Source organism: Denticeps clupeoides, chromosome 6 (genome assembly GCF_900700375.1).
Source record: "Denticeps clupeoides chromosome 6, fDenClu1.1, whole genome shotgun sequence".
NCBI lineage: Eukaryota > Metazoa > Chordata > Actinopteri > Clupeiformes > Denticipitidae > Denticeps > Denticeps clupeoides.
The window spans coordinates 86,812-107,751 of record NC_041712.1 but is presented as its reverse complement, the minus strand read 5'-3'; the positions used below and the strand labels follow the sequence as shown (position 1 = coordinate 107,751).

The following is a 20,940-nucleotide window of genomic DNA, read 5'->3' as shown; positions in this document are numbered from 1 at the left end:
CACATGTTTTTTGAAGTGATTTTCAAAACTGGATAATGTGTAAAAAATCAATTCCACCTTTGAGCTTTGAGATAATAAGTGTTGGTCTGATAGGAGATGAAGTATCAGAAAACTGTAATAATAACTTAATTCTTCTGGCCAAATTTTTTATTCATAAGTCTCGATTTCTAAACTCAGCCCCATTTTAAAGATTTTTTAAATGAAATAAAGTTATTCAAGGAAGTGCTAAATCATTGTAAAAATACTAAAGCCCAATCATTATACCAATATATAGACAACTTAATTGAAGTATTGAAAGTCCTCTTATAAGTGACAACGATCAGGACTTTTGTTTTTCATATTATGTTTTTGATTTAATTGTTTGTTGTTGTTTTTTTTCTTTTGTTATGGTGCTATAGGTTGTACTATTTTGTACTATCTGTGCTCAGTTTATAATGTTCTGATGACATTCCTTAAAATGTGAAATGTGCCTTGTAATTTGTGATACTAAATACAGGTTCAGGAAAAAAAAGAAAGAAAAAAAAGATAAGAGTTTTCTGGTTACGGGCGCATCACGTGACCTGTAGCGTCATCTGCTTCGCGACTTCCTGCCTTCAGTTACGTCACGTCCGGAACAGGGTCACCATGGCAACTGAGGAGGCGAGAGAAGTACAGCCAGGTTAATGTCGCACCATGTTCCCGGTGAGTATTATATTAATGGAATTTTTATATTACCATGTGTAAGGTACATTTTAATTGCGTTTTCCTGTTTAATGTGGTAATGGAGGTCTGGGACATTAAAATGGACATGACTGGGATTTCACTTGTTCGTTACAGTAGGAACAATTACGTTTTTTTTGTTCTAGTTCTTTTATTTCTGCAGGATTCAGCGTGCATGGTTGGTTTATTTTTTTACCAGCAGGCTAGTGCAGAAGGGGAAGTGTAAACCATGGAAGGATGTGGTTTTGTGTCGCATATTAACAACTGTGGTTTTGTCTCATTTTTGTTTCGACAGAAATGGTGTTTGTGTTGTTCGTCAGGTGTCGTTCGTCGTGCCGTTACAGAAATATTTACGCTTGTTTCAAGAGACTACGCTTCTTGAAAGTCCTTTTTCACATCGTCAACAAAGTTAAAGCGCTGCTACGCGGACGGAGGACTGGTAGCCATGGCAACGCAGTGTGGCTGCGGCGCACGCATGCGCAGTGCGTGTCCGGTCTGCGCGTATCCTGTTTCACGCTAATGGGGGCTTCCCAAAAACTCAAGCCGCGGAGGGATGATCGCGTCTTTATCTAAAGGGAATCTGCTTGACGTGCTGCAGGAAGGTTTCAATCAGGTAGTTACCGCAATTCGCCAGGAAGTGCCCTGCGCGCATCACTTCTGCGACATTTTAGCAGCTTAAAATGACGAGATGAACAGCGGGCCCGTTGTTGCTGGAACCACCGGACCATGTGGCATTTTTACAGGATTTAGTTTTGTCACTTTGCAAGTGCCTGTCCCCAGGAACACTGTACCTGTAAAAAGTGAACACTGGCTAAACTTTTAATTCAGCATGGTATATAAACCGATTCGTTTAGCCAGTGTAGGGTGTGCCAGTCAGATCAGGGTCCTCAGAGTCATGGCCGGTGAAAGTTCGACTGAATGGGAGGCTTTACCCTGTCAGGAGGGATGAGGCTGGGGTGCTGACCACTAAAGCTCCTTTGACAGCTGGCATCCCACCATGCATCAGGATTAAACAAAGCCGCATTGTCTGCAGGGTGAAATTGGATGGTGAATACTCTGGTTAGTTGTGCCGGATCTCAACTGCATTCTTTGTCTCTTTGTGTTCAGCAGCAGCTGGCTGCATACGTGTCCTGGGTGAATGGACAGCTGCAGAAGAAGCCAGGAGTCAAACTTGTGCATGACCTCCATCAGGATCTCAGAGACGGTGTGGTCCTGGCTCATCTCATCGAGATCGTTGGTGGGTTGTCTGCTTTCTTTCGCTTCTTCTGAACTGCACTGTTGCAGATATCAGGATCTTTAGTCCTGTTTCCAGCGGAAGAAGTCCTTGATGGCATACACTATACCCCCTGTGACACCCAAGAGAAGAAGGAGAACGTGGAAAAGGTTCTGGAGTTTATGACGTCCAAGAGGATCCGTATGCCTCAGGCATCATCCAGAGGTGTGTAAGATGTCCTCTGTCCTCCATCTCTGGGTCACGACTGCTGCTTCACTTTTTTTTTTCTCATGGTAGATATTGTGGAAGGAAACCTGAAGTCTGCCATGAGGCTCATCCTCGCGTTGGCGGCCCATTTCAAGCCCTCTGCCTCCTCTGACCACAGGACATGTGTCAATACAAGGAGGAGCCTAGCTGGAGCCTCCACCAATCACAGACCTCGTTCTACCGTGGCAATGGCACAGACTGCGGTGGCAGCGCTCACTGCAGCCCGCCAGGATGCCTCTCGCCCATGTAGAAGCGTCCGCACCCTGAGGCAGGAATGGAGCAGGTGAACGTTTTGTAGTAGTTAGTTAGTAGTAGTTAGTAGTAGTTAGTGGGGTATAAAACATTTTTTAAATTTTACACAAAAATAAATATTGAGATTGGTACCGGTCCCTTAAAAACTTTGCCAGTGTGGATGTCTGTTCCTCTGTGGTGGTGGCCCAGCAGGTGAGGAAGCGGACCCGTAATCAGAAGGTTGCCGGTTCAAATCCCGAACCGCCAAGGTGCCACTGAGGTGCCACTGAACAAAGCACTGTCCCCACACACTGCTCCCCGGGCACCTGTCACTAAGGGTGATGGTTAAATACAGAGGCCACATTTCATTGTGTCACTGTGTGCTTCACTGTCACTTCACTTTTTTTTAAAAACTTTTTCAAAGTAGCTAAGTAACTCAAACTAAATTCTAAATCAAGTAATTATATGTCCTTCATTAGAATGGATTAAAGAATGAAATTAAGGTCATGATACATGCGGCAACTTTACCAACAGTCAGTGGTGGAAAAAGTACTGAAAGAATTTAATTAAGTAAAAGTACCATTCTAACCAGCAACCTTCTGAGTTGTCCTCTAATAATTCTCAGAATGCGCCGTTTCGGTGTCTGTGTGCATAAAATTCAAATGAGGAGGAGAGAGGCGGGACAAGGATGAGAGCGGCAAATCAAAGTGTGCGTGCATTTGTGGAAATGACGCCATTAACATTTACACTTACAGCATTTACCAGACGCCCTTATCCAGAGCAACTTACAATCAGTAGTTACAGGGACAGTCCCCCCCTGGAGACGCTCAGGGTTAAGTGTCTTGCTCCGAGATACAATGGTAGTAAGTGGGATTTGAAGCTGGGTCTTCTGGTTCATAGGCGAGTGTGTTACCCACTAGGCTACTACCACCCTAATACACTTCTTGGACTCTCAGACCATGAGAAACAAAAGGAAGAAACCAGGCACTGCTCATCACCAGGCCAATATCATCCCTACAGTGAGGCATGGTGGTGGCAGCATCATGCTGTGGGGATGAACTGGGAGACAGCAGCAATGGGTTTTGTGTGTAGAATTCTGAGGAAAAATGCCTTTAATAAGGCTGTAACATGGCAAAATCTGATCTGAAAAACTGATGCACTATGAATACCTTACAGATGCACTGAATAGGCTATTCTACTTCTACATGCTGTCATGCTGAAGGCTGTAAAAGGTTAGACGGCAGACACTGATCCTAATTATCTGGGCAACTGTTATCTCTAACAGTAGTCAAGTTGCCATTTGTGTTAAACAAATTGTGAATTTGTAATAACATAAAAATAAAAGATTACCTACTCTGTGCTCCAAGTGAGCTTGAAGCATCATTGTTTTCATTACAAGTAATAGAATTACACAAAGAATTTCAGGATACCTTTGCATTGGTTGTTGTGCTGCGTTCTGCCCAGATACAGTTTTGCTATATTCTGATTGGCTGTTGTGTAGGCCTTTTCTTTTTTGATTGGCTTGTAATTGACCAGCTCTAGGACCCAGAGGAGATGTCTTGTTTCATAGTGAGGCGCTTCTGTCCATGGTCTGAGATAATATGCTATTTACTTTCAGTTTGGGCGGAATTATTATTACTATTTTTTTTCTGCATTTAATTTTTTACCTCGTTCCCAGGTGTGGTGGTTGGGGGTTGTTCCAATGTAGCGAAGTAAAAGACTTGGGTTCAAATGTACTTGAGTTAAAGTAAAATTACCTATTTCAAAAACAACTTTAAAAATTACAAGTTACTCACAAAAACTACTCAATTACCGTAACGTGAGTAAATGTTATTCGTTACTTTCCACCTCTGCCAGCAGTGGACAACCTGGTGGGTCATAGGGCAGCGGAAACCACATAGATGGATGCTGAAACATTTACAGTACATCACTGCTCTCTTGGCCTCAACATTTATGTCAAAATATTTTTTTTCATTTTCAAACGTGTAGCCCCTGTAGCATATACATGGTGGTTGGCTAATGGCCGATTGAAGCTCACATGTGATTTGTTGCTTGCATTGGATGGTCTTGGCCACAATAACCAAAATTGTTCAGCTGGAAATGAAATATTTGGTGGTACTAGCGGTACTATGTTCACATTCATTGAATTTTGTTGCAGCCAGTGCAGCAGTGTGGATGAGAAGGTTGGTGGTTCTTGCCGGACTGTTCGGGCCTTGGTCCAGCAGTATGAAGGACAGCATAGGACGCCTGAGGAAGACCCTGGCATAAGGCTGTCATGGTAGGTGTCTGAGCTTAGCATGCTAGTCTCCCACATGCCAACTTCAAACATTACAGCTGTTAAATGATAAGGCCTCAATGCTTTTACATATCTTGGAAATTGAATTTGACATCAGTGATTAATTTTTATTTATTTTATTGATAAATGATATGTGTGAAATTGTGTGTTGCTGGAGCAGTAACCTAGTGGGTAAAAAACTCCTCTGAACCAAAAGATCACATTGTGTCCCTGATCAAGACACTCAAGACACCGGAATGTCTCCAGGGGGACTGTCCCTGTCACTACTGATTGTAAGGTGCTCTGGAGGACATTTAATTTATTAGAACTTGGGCTCTGGCTACGATCAGTTGCTATGCTTACAGCTCAGTTTAATCGGTCTTCTGTCCCAGTATACATTACTAATATTGTAGCCCTAGTTTTCAGTCTTGGTCTCGCTTTACGCAGTTTTGACTACAACACTACAGATCATTTCTTGATGCAGGTTGGAACAGGGTTTGTGATGCATATGAACTAATAGGCTGGAAAAAGGACCTATGACACACTGACACTTATATTACATTTACAGGCTTTACCAGATACCCTTATCCAGAGCGCCTTACAATCAGTAGTTACAGGGACAGTCCCCCTGGAGACACTCAGGGTTAAGTGTCCTGATCAGGGTCACAAAGGTTGAAGTGGTGTTTGAACCTGGGACTTGAGGCTACTTTCATTTGGCATAAATCTTTGGCATAAAATATGCCCTGTGGTGGTCTGGTGTTCTGGGATGAGATCCGGTTATTACATGGTTAGGGATGCTGAGTGAATGAGTGAGTGTTGTAGGTTGTTGGTAAGAGCTGATATCTGACATCGATGAAGTGATTAATTCTGGTATACTAAGAAGGTTACAAGTTAATCTAAATATTCTCTAAAGAGGAAGGTCTAAAGCTGCCATTTGAAAGTGCTCAGTGCTCCAGGGGAAGTTCATTCCACCACCGAGGGACCAAGACGGAGAAGAGTCTAGATGGGTGTCTTCCTCGTACCTTCAGAGATGGAGGGACCAGGCGAGCAGTACTGGAGGCTCGGAGTATACCAGGTGCAGTGCGAGGTGTAATAAGGGCTGTGAGGTAGGATGGTGCTACTCCATGTTTGGCTTTGTAGGCCAGCATCAGTATTTAGAACCTGATGCGTGCAGCTACTGGGAGCCAGTGGAGGGAACGTAGCAGAGGGGCGGTGTGGGAGAATTTGGGAAGGTTGAAGATCAGTCGTGCTGCTGCATTTTGTATGAGTTGTAGAGGTTGGATGGTACATAGTGGTAGACCAGCTAGAAGGGAGTTACAGTAGTCCAGTCTTGAGATTACTAAGGACTGAACCAGTACCTGGGTGGCCTGGGTTGGTAGATAAGGGCGGATTCGTCTGATATTGTAGAGAAGGAATCTACATGAGCAGGAAAGGTTGCTGATGTGAGTCAAGAAGGAGAGTTGGTTGTCTATTGTTACGCCAAGGTTGCGGGCTGTTGTAGAAGGAGAGAGCTGTGAGTTGTCCAGGTAAATAGCAAGATCCTGATGTGGTGAAGAATCTGCTGGAATGAAAATTAGTTCAGTTTTGGTGGGATTGAGTTTGAGGTGATGGGCTGCCATCCAAGATGAGATGTCAATTAGACATGCAGAGATTTTGGAAGCAGCATGTAGATCTGTGGGAGGAAAAGAGAAGACAAGAACAAAAAAATTACTTTTGAGGAACACAACTGAAAGATAAAATCAACTGGAAGATCATGACATTGTGTATTCCTTAATTTGATGTTATGATGTACTAACACCACACTACTAAAGCAAATGTATGAACACATTAAGTAGTACATGTTTTAGTCCTGCTCCTGGAGTGCCACATGCCAGAAAACCACACTGCTTACAACCAATCATGTGAACAACCAGACCAGTTGATCACTGTGGCAACCACTAACAGGAGCAGCAAGATGGAGACCATGACGACATGTGGCGCCTGCTTATTAAGCTGACTGGAAGTTGAGGAGGATGTGTGTAAACTCTTCCTCCTCTTTTGGCTTCTCCCATTAGGGGTCACCACAGCAGATCAACCGGTCACCTACAGCTAATTTAGAGATGACAAACATGGGGAGAGCATGAACATCAGTTGTGACCACAGTAGACCAAACCAACAGCAAAGTCTATATGTCTTTCTACATCTTTACCCAACCAACAGCCTCTCGCCTTTCATCCATCTGGTTGGTGGCTGGTTTATATCTCCTTTTTTTCTCAACCTGACAGCATTGGTTCTTCCAGCCCCACACACTCTCCCCAAGTCTCCACAGAAGATGGGGTGGCGGCTAAAATTGGTAGGCTTTCATCTATTTCATCAGAAACCAGGGTGCAGTGTTCTGTTTCCTGAAGGTACACGTTTCTCCCCGCTGTACAGCCGGCATGCAGCCTGATTGGATGCTGGGGGGCAGAGATTGGGATGATCAGATATGTGACCAGCAGGAGCAGTTGGAGACAGAGATACAGGAGGCCAGGAAGATGGTGGTTAGCTTGCAGGTGTGTTCTGGTGAAATACACCAAAAACACACACACACACTCACACACGCACACACACACAGTGGGTACAGAAAATATTCAGACCGCCTTAAATGTTTCACTCTTTGTTATATTGCAGCCATTTGCTAAAATCATTTAAGTTAATTTTTTCCTCATTAATGTACACACATTGACAGAAACCCCCACAGCATGATGCTGCCATCACCATCTTCACTGTTGGGACTATATTGGACAGGTTATGAGCAGTGCCTGGATTTCTCCTCACATACTGCTTAGAATTAAGGCTATAAATTTCTATCTTGGTCTCAACAGAGCAGAGAATCTTATTTCTCAACATCTTGGAGTTCTTTTGCTAACTTAATGCTGGCTTCTTGTGTCTTGCACTGAGGAGAGGCTTCTGTCAGGCCACTCTGCCATAAAAAAAAGGGGCAGTGGTGGCCTAGCGGTTAAGGAAGCGGCCCCGTAATCAGAAGGTTGCCGGTTCGAACCCGGATCTGCCAAGGTGCCACTGAGGTGCCACTGAGCAAAGCACCATCCCCACACACTGCTCCCTGTGCACCTGTCATGGCTGCCCAATGCTCACCAAGGGTGATGGGTTAAAAGCAGAGGACAAATTTCACTGTGTGCACCGTGTGCTGTGCTGCTGTGTATCACATGTGACAATCACTTCACATTAAAACCCTGACTGGTGGTTGACTTTCTACAACTTTCTCTCATCTCCCAACTGCATCTCTGGAGCATCTCTCATGTGATTGTTGGCTTCTTCTTTACCTCTCTCACCAAGGCTCTTCTCCCCCAATAGCTCAGTTCGGCAAGACGACCAGCTCTAGGAAGGGTTCTGGTCATCCCAAACGTCTTCTATGTATGGATTATGGAGGCCACTGTGCTCTTAGTGCAGCAGAAATGTTTTGCAACATTGGCCAGATCTGTGCCTTGCCACAATTCTTTCTCTGAGCCCACCAGGCAGTGCCTTTGACCTCATGATTCTCATTTGCTCTGACAAGGTCTTATAGAGACAGGGGTGTGGTCCAATCAGAATAATCAAACACAGCAGGACTCAAATGAATGTGTAGAACCATCTCAAGGATGATCAGAAGATTAGTTAAATATATGAGTGTCACAGCAAAGGGTCTGAATTTTCTTTGTTAATAAATCTGCAAAAGTTTTAAATGTTTTTCTGTCAGTATGGGGTGCTGTGTGTACATTAATGAAGGAAAAAAAATAACTTCAATGATTTTAGCAGAAGGCTGAAATATAAAACATGAGTAAAACATTTAAGGTGGTCTGAATACTTTCCGTACCCACTGTACATACAAACTCCTTGAGTTTGTGAGAAATGCTTATGAATGCATGTGAATGTTAGTTATTGTGTTTTATTAAAGCTGAATATATAACCTCTATATGAAGCAGTGGTGGCCTAGCGGGTAAACAAGTTGACCCGTAATCATAATGTGGATTTGAATCCTGAACCGCCAAGATGCCACTTAGGTCCCCTTGATGAAGGTAGCGTCACCACACACTGCTCCCTGGCCGCCTTTTACAACAAAACCTTCCAGAGGCTCAGTTCTCGAGGCTTCACCTGCTCACTAGATACATCTTCTTCTCAAACAGAGTACAGACATTGATTCATTCGCTTTTCAACACAAACATGTGTTTCCGAGTTGCACCTGCACAGGCTTGCAGCAAAAAGGAAACATTATTAAACCCTTCTGTTGATAAGACAAATTACACCTAAATCCTCACAATGCATGTAAAAAAAATTTCACAGCGCATCACTTTTCTCAGCTTTGGTTATTTTACAGCATTATTCCAAAAATTGATTACATTTTTTTTTACTCAGAGTTCTATACACAACACCCCATAATGACAACATTAAAAAAGTTTGAGGTTTTGGCAAATTTCTGCCAAAATTGAGAAAGCACATGTACAAGTATTCACAGCCTTTGCCATAAGCTCAAAATTTGACCTCAGGTGCCTCCTGTTTCCCCTGATAATTCTTGAGATGTTTCTAGAGCTTAACTGGAGTTGATTGGACATGAAAGTCACACTCCAGCTGACAGTTCATGTCATAGCACAAACCATGCATGAAGTCAAACGAATTGTCTGTACACCTCATGAGACATGATCACACAGCACAAATCTGGGGAAATCATCTGTAAGTAGAAAAAGCACCAGGACTCTTCCTACAGCTGGCCTGTTACCTATACTGAGCGATCAGGGGAGAAGGGTCTTAGTCAGGGAGGTAACTGATCCTTTTTCAGCAGAACAAGGACCCTAAGCACACAGCCAAGATATGAAAAGAGTGGCTTCAGGACAACTTTGAATGTCCTCAAATGGCCCAGCCAGAGCCCAGACTTGAATCCGATCTCTGGAGAGATCTTAAAATGGCTGTACACTGATGCTTCCCATTCCTGCTGCAAAGAGGAATGGCCAAGGATCGGTGTTCAAAGCTTGTGGCATCATATTCAAAAAGGCTGTAATTGCTACCAAAGATACATCGACAAGGTATTGAGCAAATAATACTGAATACTTATGTACCTGTGATTTTGCCAAAACCTCAATTAAACTTTTTTCCACATTGCCATTATGAGGTTTTGTGTATAGAATTCTGAGGGGAAAAAAAGATTTTGGAATAAGGCTGTAACATTACAAAATGTAGAAAAGGTGATGCACTGTGTGTTTTACCATCAAATATTATGTGTCAGATGCTCAGATTTTCTCCTAAAGAAGAATTTTCACTCAAATACAGGTGTGTGCGCACTGCACTCTCATGGCTACAGTCACAGTGTCTCTGCTGCAGTAGACTAGCTGATTCCTCCTCAACATGATTAATGATAGTAATGGTAGCGACATTTACCTGCCTGGAAAACTGAGTTTTTCCAGAAAAAATGAATCCCCTTTTGACTCTGAACGGCGAGGCAGAATGACACAGAAAGCACATTTTACACTTGGCACCATTTCTAGCCACTGCAGAACCGTAGACAGGCTAGAGGAACTCATATTAATGTTAAACAATCTCACAAAGTGAAATATAGGGGTCCTTTAATAGGCTTTGCTATGCAGGTACATTTTTGTGATTGTTCTTTCATATTAAGACACATTAATACAAACTACTTTTTAGAAAAAATGACCCCTGGATATATTGCATTTATTTCAAACCCCCTCAACTCGAGTACTGAGTATCAGCCTTTCTCCAATCTGGAACGTTCAGCAGAAAGTAGATGTGTCTCTTAGGAGGAAATAATGTCTGGGACTAAGGATTTTAATTGGACAAACCCACTGGAGCGTTTAATTGGATGGTGCATTCCTCTTACATTCCAACTAATGAACTGGGTCATGCGGACCGCAGAACTACAGCCTGATGTCAGCCTGTTGGAAGCAGCATGTAAACAAAAAGGATCCAAAAATGGCCCAAAACAGAACAAGTCGTGGCCAAAGGTTTTGAGAATGACAAATACTGGTTTTCACAAAGTTTGCAGCTTCAGTGTTTTTAGATATTTTTGTCAGTTGTATTGAAGTATAATTACAAGTATTCTATACGTTTCACAGGCTTATTTAGGTTTATGCAAAGAGTCAATACTTACAGGGTTGGCCCTTTTTTTCTCAAGACCTCTTGAATTCGCCTGGCATGCTGTCAATCAACTTCAGGGGCAAATCCTGACTGATGGCGACCCATTCCTTCCTAATCAGTGCTTGGAGTTTGTGGGGTTTTGTTTGTCCACCCGCCTCTTGTGGATTGATCACAAGTTCTCAATTGGATTAAGTTCTGGGGAGTTTCCTGGCCATGGACCCAAAATTTCAATGTTCTGTTCCCTGAGTCACTTACTTATCACTTTGGCCTTATGGCATGGAGCTCCATCATGCTGGAAAAGGCATCGTTCTTCACCAAACTGTGCTTGGACGGTTGGGAGAATTTGCTGTCTGAGGATGCTTTGGTATCATTCTCTATTCATGCCCATTCCCTTGGATGAGAAGCAGCCCCACACTTGAATGGTCTCATGATGCTTTACTGTTGGCACAAGACAGGACTGATGGTAGTGTTCAACTTTTCTTCTCTGGACAATCATTTTTCCAGATGCCCCAAACAATCGGAAAGCGGCTTCATCAGAGAAAGTGACTTTACCCCAGACCTTCCTAAACTCCAGCCTCTCAATACTCACCTGTGTTAACAAGAGGAGCACTGAAATGATCTTAGCAGGTCCTTTTGCAGCAGGGCTGAAATAGCAAAGAGGGACTTTGCATTTCATCTGATCACTCTTTATAACATTCTATAGTATATGCAAATTGCCATAATAAAAAGAGAAGCAGCAAACTGTGAAAACCAGTATTTGTGTCATTCTCAAGACTTTTGGCTATGATTGTACTATAGTTATTTGTGTTGTGGCCTGTGTTGCATGATTTTTTATGTTGTATATTCTTGCTGCACAGAAATCGCTCTGGGTCTTCTGGTTCATAGGCGAGTGTGTTACCCACTAGGCTACTACCACCCTGAAGAATAAAATAATAAAACTGAATGGAATTAAGACTGGGATGTCATTACCAGTGTCCCAATACGATAGTGAATATTGTCCATTTGCAGGTAAAATAATATGATGTATACATGTGATTGTGCTGACCTCATGTCACATGCTTGTTATTAAATGAAATGAAAGTGAAGTGATTATCATTGTGATACACTGCAGCACAGCACACAACAAAATGTGTCCTCTGTCCTTTCATCACCCTTGGTGAGCAGCGGGCAGCCATGACCAGGTGCCTAGGGAGCAGTGTGTGGGGACGGTACCTTTCCGATTACGGGTCTGTTTCCTGCTTGGCCACCACTGCCCCCCAGACATGTGCTGATGTCTCTGGTTATGTTGAAATCGTATTTATACCCATGTGATCAACAGGCTCTGCTGCTCTGTGGCTCCTTATCTGAGGACAAGCAGGAAGCCTCGCTGGGATTAGGAGAGGGGGTGGAGAACGGCGGGCAACAACTGGTATTGTCTTTTAACTCTGTACTCATATTTCCCTTCCGCTGCATTATGTGGTTTCTTCTTCTCTTCCTCCCCTCCCTGGATCTTATTTAAGTGGAGATCCAATTTTCCCCAATGGGGACCTGTATCAAGTCCACTGCCTCTGTTCAGAGTTTCACATTTCCTTTCTCTGCACTTGTTTTATGAACCAGTTTGTATGCAGGAGGGTTTTCCCCAATCACTGGCAAAGTAAGTGTGTGTTTCTGTCCCGCTCTGCTGCAGATTGTTACCCGGAGCCGTTTAGACCAGAGCATGGAGGAGAGCAGGGACTTGAAGGTAAATTCTCTGCTGTCTCCACTATGTACCTCCATGTTGAGGTACATTAACTACCTCCAGGGCCAGGGGGAAACATATTAACTGGGGTTGAAGGAGATTATATATTATAACTATATTATATGTGAAAATTTGTATGTGATATTTTAAGAACAAGTTGCACTGATGGGAATTTTTTTCATGTCTTATTATTGTGATACTATCTAACCTTATTTAGTGTTTTGGTCAAGGATCAATTGAACACACAGGAGATAATGTTTAACCGTCTTTCCATGTCTCTCCTCTAGAGGGAGCTTCTGAAGTTGAAGCAGGAAGGCCGGAATCTGCAGGGGATCAAGGTGAGAGTGGTATTGTGGCTGGTATGGAGGGTGCTGAGCTGTGCTGAGTGCTGAATTGTACCACATTAGGATGCCCTGCAGCAGCGCATGGCCATACAGGAGGAGTCTGTTTTACAACTGAAAGAAGAGCTGCTCAGGACCAGCATGGCCAGAGATGAACTTGCTGGACAGAATGTGAGTCCAGCTCATTTTTATTCTTTATTTCTGTCTCTCTGTGAACTGAGTGTCTGTTGAAACTCTGGACTCATAGGCAGAGCTGCAGCAGAAACTCGAGGAACGCAGCAATCGCCTGAGTGACTACATGGTATGTACAGCCAACAGCTGTGTGATAGATTACATTTACATTTACCTTTAAGGCATTTGGCAGACGGCCTTATCCAGAGCGACTTACGACATGCTTCCATGTTACCATCTATGAAGTGATCAGTTCTGATTCATTAGGACCCCCAACTATGAATACAATCTTTTTATTCACTCTGTTGTAATTTATATACATAAGTCAGACAACTATGTATATGGGGCACTTAGACACTTATGTATATGGGGCAGTGGTGGCCTAGCAGTTAGGGAAGCGGCCCTGTAATCAGAAGGTTGCCGGTTCGAATCCTGATCCGACAAGGTGCCACTGAGGTGCCACTGAGCAAAGCACCGTCCCCACACACTGCTCCCCGGGCGCCTGTCATGGCTCACTCAAGGTGATGGGTTAAATGCAGAGGACAAATTTCACCGTGTGCTGTGCTGCTGTGTATCACATGTGACAATCACTTCACTTTCTTTAAAAGAAGGTTACAAGTTCATCTAAATATTCTTAAGCTGCCGTTTGAAAGTTCTCAGTGACTGAGCTGTTCTGATCTCGAGGGGAAGTTCATTCGAGGGGCCAAGACGGAGAAGAGTCTAGATGAGCGTCTTCCTTTTACCTTCAGAGATGGAGGGACCAGGCGAGCAGTACTGGAGGCTCGGAGTAAACGAGGTGCAGTGCGAGGTGTAATAAGGGCTTTGAGGTAGGATGGTGCTGCTCCATGTTTGGCTTTGTAGGCCAGCATCAGTATTTTGAACCTGATGTGTGCAGCTACTGGGAGCCAGTGGAGGGAACGTAGCAGAGGGGCGGTGTGGAGAACTTTGTATGAGTTGTAGAGGTCGGATGGTTACAGTAATCCAGTTGTGAGATTAGAGGAGAGAGCTGTGAGTTGTCCAGGTAAATAGCAAGATCCTGATGTGGTGAAGAATCTGCTGGAATGAATATTAGGGTATGGACCCACATTATGAAGGCATCAGGCTGAGCTGGTCAGACCAGATATCCCTTACACCAGCAATGATCTCCATCCAGTCCTAGGACATTCCAAGGTGTTCCCAATACAATGGGGGGGTGTCATCTCGCCAGCAGATCCTGGACCTTTCCTAGGGCCTCCACCCAGTGGGACGTGTATACAGTGGGCTGCAGAAGTATTCGGCCCCCTTGGACTTTTCCACATCCTTCTTCAACCTGACTGCCACCCTCTACCAGCAGATCCTTAAAATCCAATACAAATAAGTAAATGTAACACCATTTTTACATGATGCACAAAATGTCAGTGCAGTTACAGTTATTCACAAACCAATAAACCTGCATTTAGAAGCCACCGTATATATTTGTGAAGAAACTTCCCTGGCGCTTGATGCACAAATGTTGACAATGGCTAAACAGGGAAGGGTCGCAGTGGAAGAGCCTTCAGCTCTCCTCCCTGTGTCGGACTTATAACCCAATTACAGGGCTGTGCAGTCAGGCGAAGTGCAGCCTCTGCCACAACCCCACTGTCAGTGTGGGGGGCTTTGCCGGGCCCCTCTCGGGTCATACTTTTTTTTGTCTCCGTTGGGGCGAGCAGACCCTCTTCCTGCAGCGATCTGGTTGGTGACGACCCACTGCACAGCAAGTCTCCTCCTCGCTGTCTTCCTCACGCACCAGGAATTCACATGGGCCCACACCGCACTGGCAATGATCCAGGAAGGGTGCTGGTTACACACTGACATAAAGTAAAACAGTGCAAGAATAACATTTAACACAATTAATAGATAATATTACAGATAGATCATTTTACTCCATATAACAGAGGTAGTGTGTGTGTGTGTGTGTGTGTGTTTGTCAGTCCAGAGTGGAAAGTCCCTGAGTGTCCAGGTGTCTGATGGCCTGTAGGATGAAGCTATTACAGAGGGCCCTAAATGGGCCCTTTTTCCGGATGGTAGGAGGGTGAAAAGTGCATGTGTGGGGTGTGGAGAGTCCTTCACAATGCTGGTGGCTTCAAAAAGCCCTCCCTCAGGGCTTCCGTAATTAAACGGATCTGCCCTTGTCTGTCAACACAGGCCACCCATATACTTGTTTAGTCCCACTTCTGACTGCCGGCCTCTACAACTAAAGGGGCAGTGGTGGCCTAGTAGTTAAGGAAGTGGCCCCGTAATCAGAAGGTTGCCGGTTTGAATCCCGATCTGCCAAGGTGTCACTGAGATGCCACTGAGCAAAGCACCGTCCCCACACACTGCTCCCTGGGCGCCTGTCATGGCTGCCCACTGCTCACCAAGGGTGATGGGTTAAAAGCAAAGGACACATTTCGTTGTGTCACCCTGTGCTGTGTTGCAGTATGCTGTGCTGCAATGACAATCACTTCACTTTAATACAAAATGCACCACTGGCTGGCCTCCTACCTCACAGCCCTTATTAAACCTCGCACTGCACCTCGTATACTCCGAGCCTCCAGTACTGCTCGCCTGGTCCCTCCATCTCTGAAGGTAAAAGGAAGACGCTCATCTAGACTCTTCTCCGTCTTGGCCCCTCGGTGGTGGAATGAACTTCCCCTCGAGGTCAGAACAGCTCAGTCACTGAGCACCTTCAAACGACAGCTCAAGAGAATATTTAGAGAATATTTAGAGAATATTTAGAGAATATTTAGATTAACTTGTAACATTTTTTAGTCTCACTTATGGATGGGAAAACTGGATGGTTTGAGTCCTAGTGAACAAACTGAGGATTTGATTTAATGTTGACAACATTTGCATTACGTTCATGCAGTGTCACAGTCTCTTTGAGGGAATCGAGAAATATATTTGTGAATGGTGTTATATTTATTTGCGAATATTAAAGCTGATTGCAGTGTAAGGAACCAGATTTTCTTGATCTAGTCTCCATTGTGTCTAGGGTGGTAGTAGCCTAGCAGGTAACACACTCGCCTATGAACCAGAAGAACCAGGTTCAAATCCCACTTATAACCATTTTATTCGCTGGTGCCGCTATCCTCACGTTTCTAACTGTGGAGTCATCAATGACTAGAGCCGGTGGGTTGTAGGGCCCAGCCTCGCTGAGGGGGGAGAAGGTGGTGGCCTGGTGGTGGGGGAGCTTGGCGGGTCGCCCTGGTAGCCGAGCCGTCACCCAACTGCCCTGCTGTCCGGAGGGCGCTACTGGTACCCTGGTAGCCGGGTTAGAGACACTCACCGGCTGACTGGGATGGAAATGAGTCTATTAAAACTTCTGACTCCATAATTAAATATAGGTTTCGAATGCTCTCTTTTCAGCTTTACGATGGGATGAAAGACATCTGTATGAAGCTGCATTGCAGACAGGGCAGAATAATATCCAAGACTAATCTGTTGTTTGTAATATGTCTATTATTCATAAAGATATTAGAACAGCAAAACTTTCCAGTGACCATTTACGGAAGCCTGCATGCAATAATTCTGCTGGTGATAATGACACTACTGCCACCTGTAGGTGCACATGTGCATAACAGTGGAGTCTGGCCACCAACCCGCAGGTCATAATGAATCAGTACCACGATGTTTGCACTGATGGTCCTCAAAACATTTATGTAATTGGGATACAAGTACTGAGTGATGAAATGAGTTTATATTCCATATTTATGCTCTTCACCAGAGGGAAACGGCCCAGAAAGAGCAGCTAATTCAGCAGCAGCAGCAGAAACTGGTGAGATACTCTGCAAGTTTAAAGACTGCAGCCAGCAGCAGGTGCTCTGTTCCACTCTGTCCCACACCCCTCACACTGTGCCACTCTGTTCTTCACAGACCAGCCTGCAGAATGAGCTGCAGCACAAGGACAGCATGCTGCACGAGCTAATGAGTCACACGCTGGACAAGGTTTTGCACACCCACAAACACACACTTCATCAAGCAGTGCCAGTTCACTCAACAAAGCACTATTTCTTTTGCTTCAGGTTCACCCCTCTTGTCCACAAACCAACAGCTGCTCCCTTCCAGCGTTCCCAGCTCTCAGCTTTTCCCAGACACACAGAGGGGTAGGGAAACTGCTGCTGTAATGGCTTTGTGATTATAGACCTTGGTGAAAATTGCTCTGAATCAAAAGGTCTGACTAGCTGCCTTCCTGATGATGGAGAATTGCTGAATTCTCCTCCCTCACACAGGCAGAGGAGCTGCAGCTGGTCCGGGATTCCCTCCGTAGCTTGAGAAGCAGCTTTGGTGGGCATGATCCTCAGCACCACACCTTGGACACACTGGAACAAAGTCTAGGCAGCCTCATGGACCGTCTCCACGCACTGGATAACTGCCACCAGCACTACAGGAAGGTACATCTCTCCATAAAAGATCTGTGAAATTGCAATTCGTTCCAGTTGCAGTTCCATCAGGGGTTAAATATTTGGTACCAAAACGAATGTATAAGGAGTGCAGATCCAGTACTAGCATTTAATGAATTAACTGTTTGACTGTGGCAAAGAGATTGATATTACTCTGTTGTAATTATGGAACCTTAGACTTAAATTGAACAATTATACATGCACTGGAACACACATATGAGTTCAGCAAATATCAGCAGCACAGGGTTACTGAGACCAAATACAGTTATTTCAGTAATTTGATAAATGTCCGATGCCTCCATACTTATTTATATTCTTTTGAACTGACCTTGTATCATTCAGACTTTGTCACAGTCACAGATACACAAATACATTTGCCTACTTAGAGGTCATTGGTTGTTCTTGTGCAGGTCAGAGGCACATCTCCAGAGTGCAAAGCCACCCCAACAGACCATAACTCCCGCCCCCCCAGCAGCAGTAAGATGATTTCCTGGATGCGTGTTGGTTGTACTGTTTCATTAATGCAAAATTTTAACATGTACCCTTCCCCCACCAAGCAACGTCTCACTCCAACCGCAGTGCCGTCCTCAGTTCTCCAGCGTGCACCAAAGTGCTTTACTTCACTGACCACTCGCCCACACCTTTCATGATCAGCATTGCCAAGAGGTCACTGCCATTTATAGTCATGTATGTGTGTGTAATGACCATGTAATCTGAAGCTGTCTGTTGTCATCAGGCTTGGAGAAGTGACCCTACATGACTTCAAGGCAGCCATTGACAAAGAAGGTAACCACAGGTACCATTTTAAGTCTCTGGATCCTGAGTTTGGCACTGTGAAAGAAGAGGTAAAATTCCATTTCTAAAGGTTTTACATTCTGAGCTGCCGGTTTCAGACAGTGTTTAACATACAGACTGATCGTACATGGCAGGTGTTCCACAATGAGGCTGTGATTCCGGGCTGGGAGGGCAAGATTGTAGCCTGGGTGGAAGAGGATTATGGAGAAGGCAGGTAAAGCGCTTCCTGTCCATCTGGATGTGACGGTGGGTTTGTACTTGTTCTGGCAACCTAGACATACCTACGTAAATATATTTTATATGTAAATATGATACCAATATGATACATACCCCAGTCTCTTAAACTCAACTACTGACTTTTTTCTCTTGTAAATGTTTATTGCAGGATATAAGAATGCAGGTAGTACACCCTGCCCACATCTGCAGCAGCTATAGTGGATGCACTAGGAAGTTGAAACTTGGAAACACAGAGGGCAGGAGAAACGACATTTTCTTCAGGACAGCTGAGTTTATGAAGAGATCCTCAGTAATTGACTTGAATTGGTCCACTGTAGAAAGGTTCTGTTAAATGAGAATTGTTCAAATGATTTCTTTAATACATAAATGCACACTTTTTGTCAGCGTGAATAAAACATTTTCACAACTCGGTTCTTCTTCTGGTGACACTTGCTGGTAACCAATCATAACATGGTGTAAATATTTCTTTCAGCACTTCAGTATTTAATCCAACACACTCTTCAGGTTACGGGAGCAGTATTACCACTCAGATCAAAATTTTATGGAGCAACAGCACATGAACAGCATAGGCCATAATAGTAAAGTATACCTTTATGTAAAGTATAACCGTAAAACATGTTCGATCGATTCTATTTTTTACTTACTATGTGTTTGACTCCTTGCGATTGGTGAATCATGCCTCTCAGTTGTATTCAGTTCAAACTGAGTCAAACGAGCTGTCATTCATCTAAATTCACCAGTGAGAATGACCTGTAATGCCTTTGGGTAACAGAGATGACAACAGAAGAACGCATATGAGAAGCAAAGTGCACAGCAGTAGGCGCTCTTTATTTTGATTATTCTTGCATTTTTATACTGCATCATGCATTGTAACAACATTACTCTGGTACATGGTACATGGGTTCAAAACTGTAAAGTAGTAATAAAACTGTAAATGTAGTCAACAATGCTACCTAGTGCTTAAATTTGACCTTATTGAGATCATATTACATTCTACTATCTGGATCAATCATCTACATCTTTCAAAACTACTTCCTTCAGTGCAGTACCTATATTTATACAAGAATCTACAGGGTGGGCCATTTATATGGATACACCTTAATAAAATGGGAATGGTTGGTGACATTAACGTCCTGTTTGTTGCACATTAATATATGGGTCGGGGGGGGGGGACTTTTCAAGATGGGTGGTGACCATAGTGGCCATTTTGAAGTCGGCCATTGGATCCAACTTTTGTTTTTTCAATAGGAAGAGGGTCATATGACATATCAAATTTATTGGTAATTTCACAAAAAAAAAAACAATGGTGTGCTTGGTTTTAACGTAACTGTATTCTTTCTTGAGTTATTTACAAGTTTCTGACCACTTATAAAATGTGTTTAATGTCACCAATCATTCCAATTTTATTACGGTGTGTCCATATATATGTCCCACCCTGTATATGTACACACAGCCATACCATACAAGAAAATGAAATACACAGGATAAACAGACATTCATCGTAGAATGTTCACAGCACCACAACAGACTGGCAGACAACAGCAAGTGTTTCTGTGACTAGATCTTCACTCTTGGTGGAGAAATTAAATTATTAGATATTAATCTGGCATGTGTACATTGTTGTTAGCTAAAGATTTTAATGTGGAAGGTACACTGTCATCACAAACGTCATCAGTCCTGCCCATGTGCAGAGTAACTAGTTATAAGGGAAAGTAATGTGTATGATGTGGCTCTGCCTCCTCCTTTATTAGTGGAGCTCACGCTTGTGCTGGTATCAAATTCCATGTTCTAGTTTTGATGAAGCGTAAGATTGAATTTGAATTTCTAATTACCGACTTATTTCCAGGGAATAATGTACATCTTACCTTAATTTTAACGAGGGAAAGTCACGTGTGTATTTCCACTGTAAACCCGCCATTGCCATGTCTCATTGGCGCGTGTGTTCGTGTCTTGCCGCTCATCATACAAAAGAAATCTGTTTGGATGTAAACAGCTTGATTACAGTAATGTTATTGTCAGTAATAATGGTTAGATGTTATTCCCTTCACAGCCAGGTGTAATGTTAATGAAGTGTTCATTTAACAGAATAACAGAATTATTTTTGTCTAAAAAGCGGTCATCGCAAATCAGTTCTACCTCAGATAACTGACTAACAATTTTTTCTTTTTTTATACAAGTTATCTACAATTCTCACAATTATGTTGTCTTATGTTATTGTTATAATCCTTGTTATATTATTGTTTATACTGTTCTAAAATTTTATTATTATTAAAAACACATGCTACTTGTCATTTTTTAACACTTTTGGACTTTTTTCTCCCTGTTGTATATTTTTCCTAGGTAGCCATTTTTAATTTATTTTATTGTGACATCTGTAGTAGAGACAGATCTAGAGTCGTGGCATTCCAGAATCCCAGAGAAAATTGCTTATGTAATGACTGCTACAACATTCAAGGACACAGCAATATAAAATAAAATGATATATAATAATA

The 20,940-nt window shown here is 43.3% G+C and overlaps 1 protein-coding gene across 6 annotated transcripts; it reads left to right on the top strand.

Moving 5' to 3' along the window:
* Nucleotides 1-504: 504 nt before the first annotated feature.
* On the top strand, nucleotides 505-18,858 carry LOC114793101 (dixin-like). Of its 6 annotated transcripts, none has more exons than XM_028984793.1 (21): nucleotides 505-681; nucleotides 1,810-1,936; nucleotides 2,012-2,137; nucleotides 2,210-2,462; nucleotides 4,569-4,688; nucleotides 6,950-7,017; nucleotides 7,098-7,216; nucleotides 12,106-12,195; nucleotides 12,454-12,507; nucleotides 12,792-12,842; nucleotides 12,912-13,016; nucleotides 13,093-13,146; nucleotides 16,741-16,791; nucleotides 16,890-16,961; nucleotides 17,039-17,119; nucleotides 17,246-17,407; nucleotides 17,827-17,893; nucleotides 17,974-18,082; nucleotides 18,153-18,261; nucleotides 18,346-18,457; nucleotides 18,597-18,858. In XM_028984793.1, the coding sequence occupies exons 1-20, from the start codon at nucleotides 673-675 to the stop codon at nucleotides 18,427-18,429; spliced, it is 1,911 nt and encodes a 636-aa protein (XP_028840626.1). In that variant the 5' UTR covers nucleotides 505-672; the 3' UTR covers nucleotides 18,430-18,457; nucleotides 18,597-18,858. The 6 variants fall into 6 exon arrangements, with proteins under 6 accessions (XP_028840626.1, XP_028840625.1, XP_028840623.1 ...); XM_028984792.1 differs by having other exon boundaries at nucleotides 1,807-1,936; XM_028984790.1 differs by lacking the exon at nucleotides 505-681 and adding an exon at nucleotides 1,164-1,312 and having other exon boundaries at nucleotides 1,807-1,936.
* The last annotated feature ends 2,082 nt before the right edge of the window (nucleotides 18,859-20,940 follow it).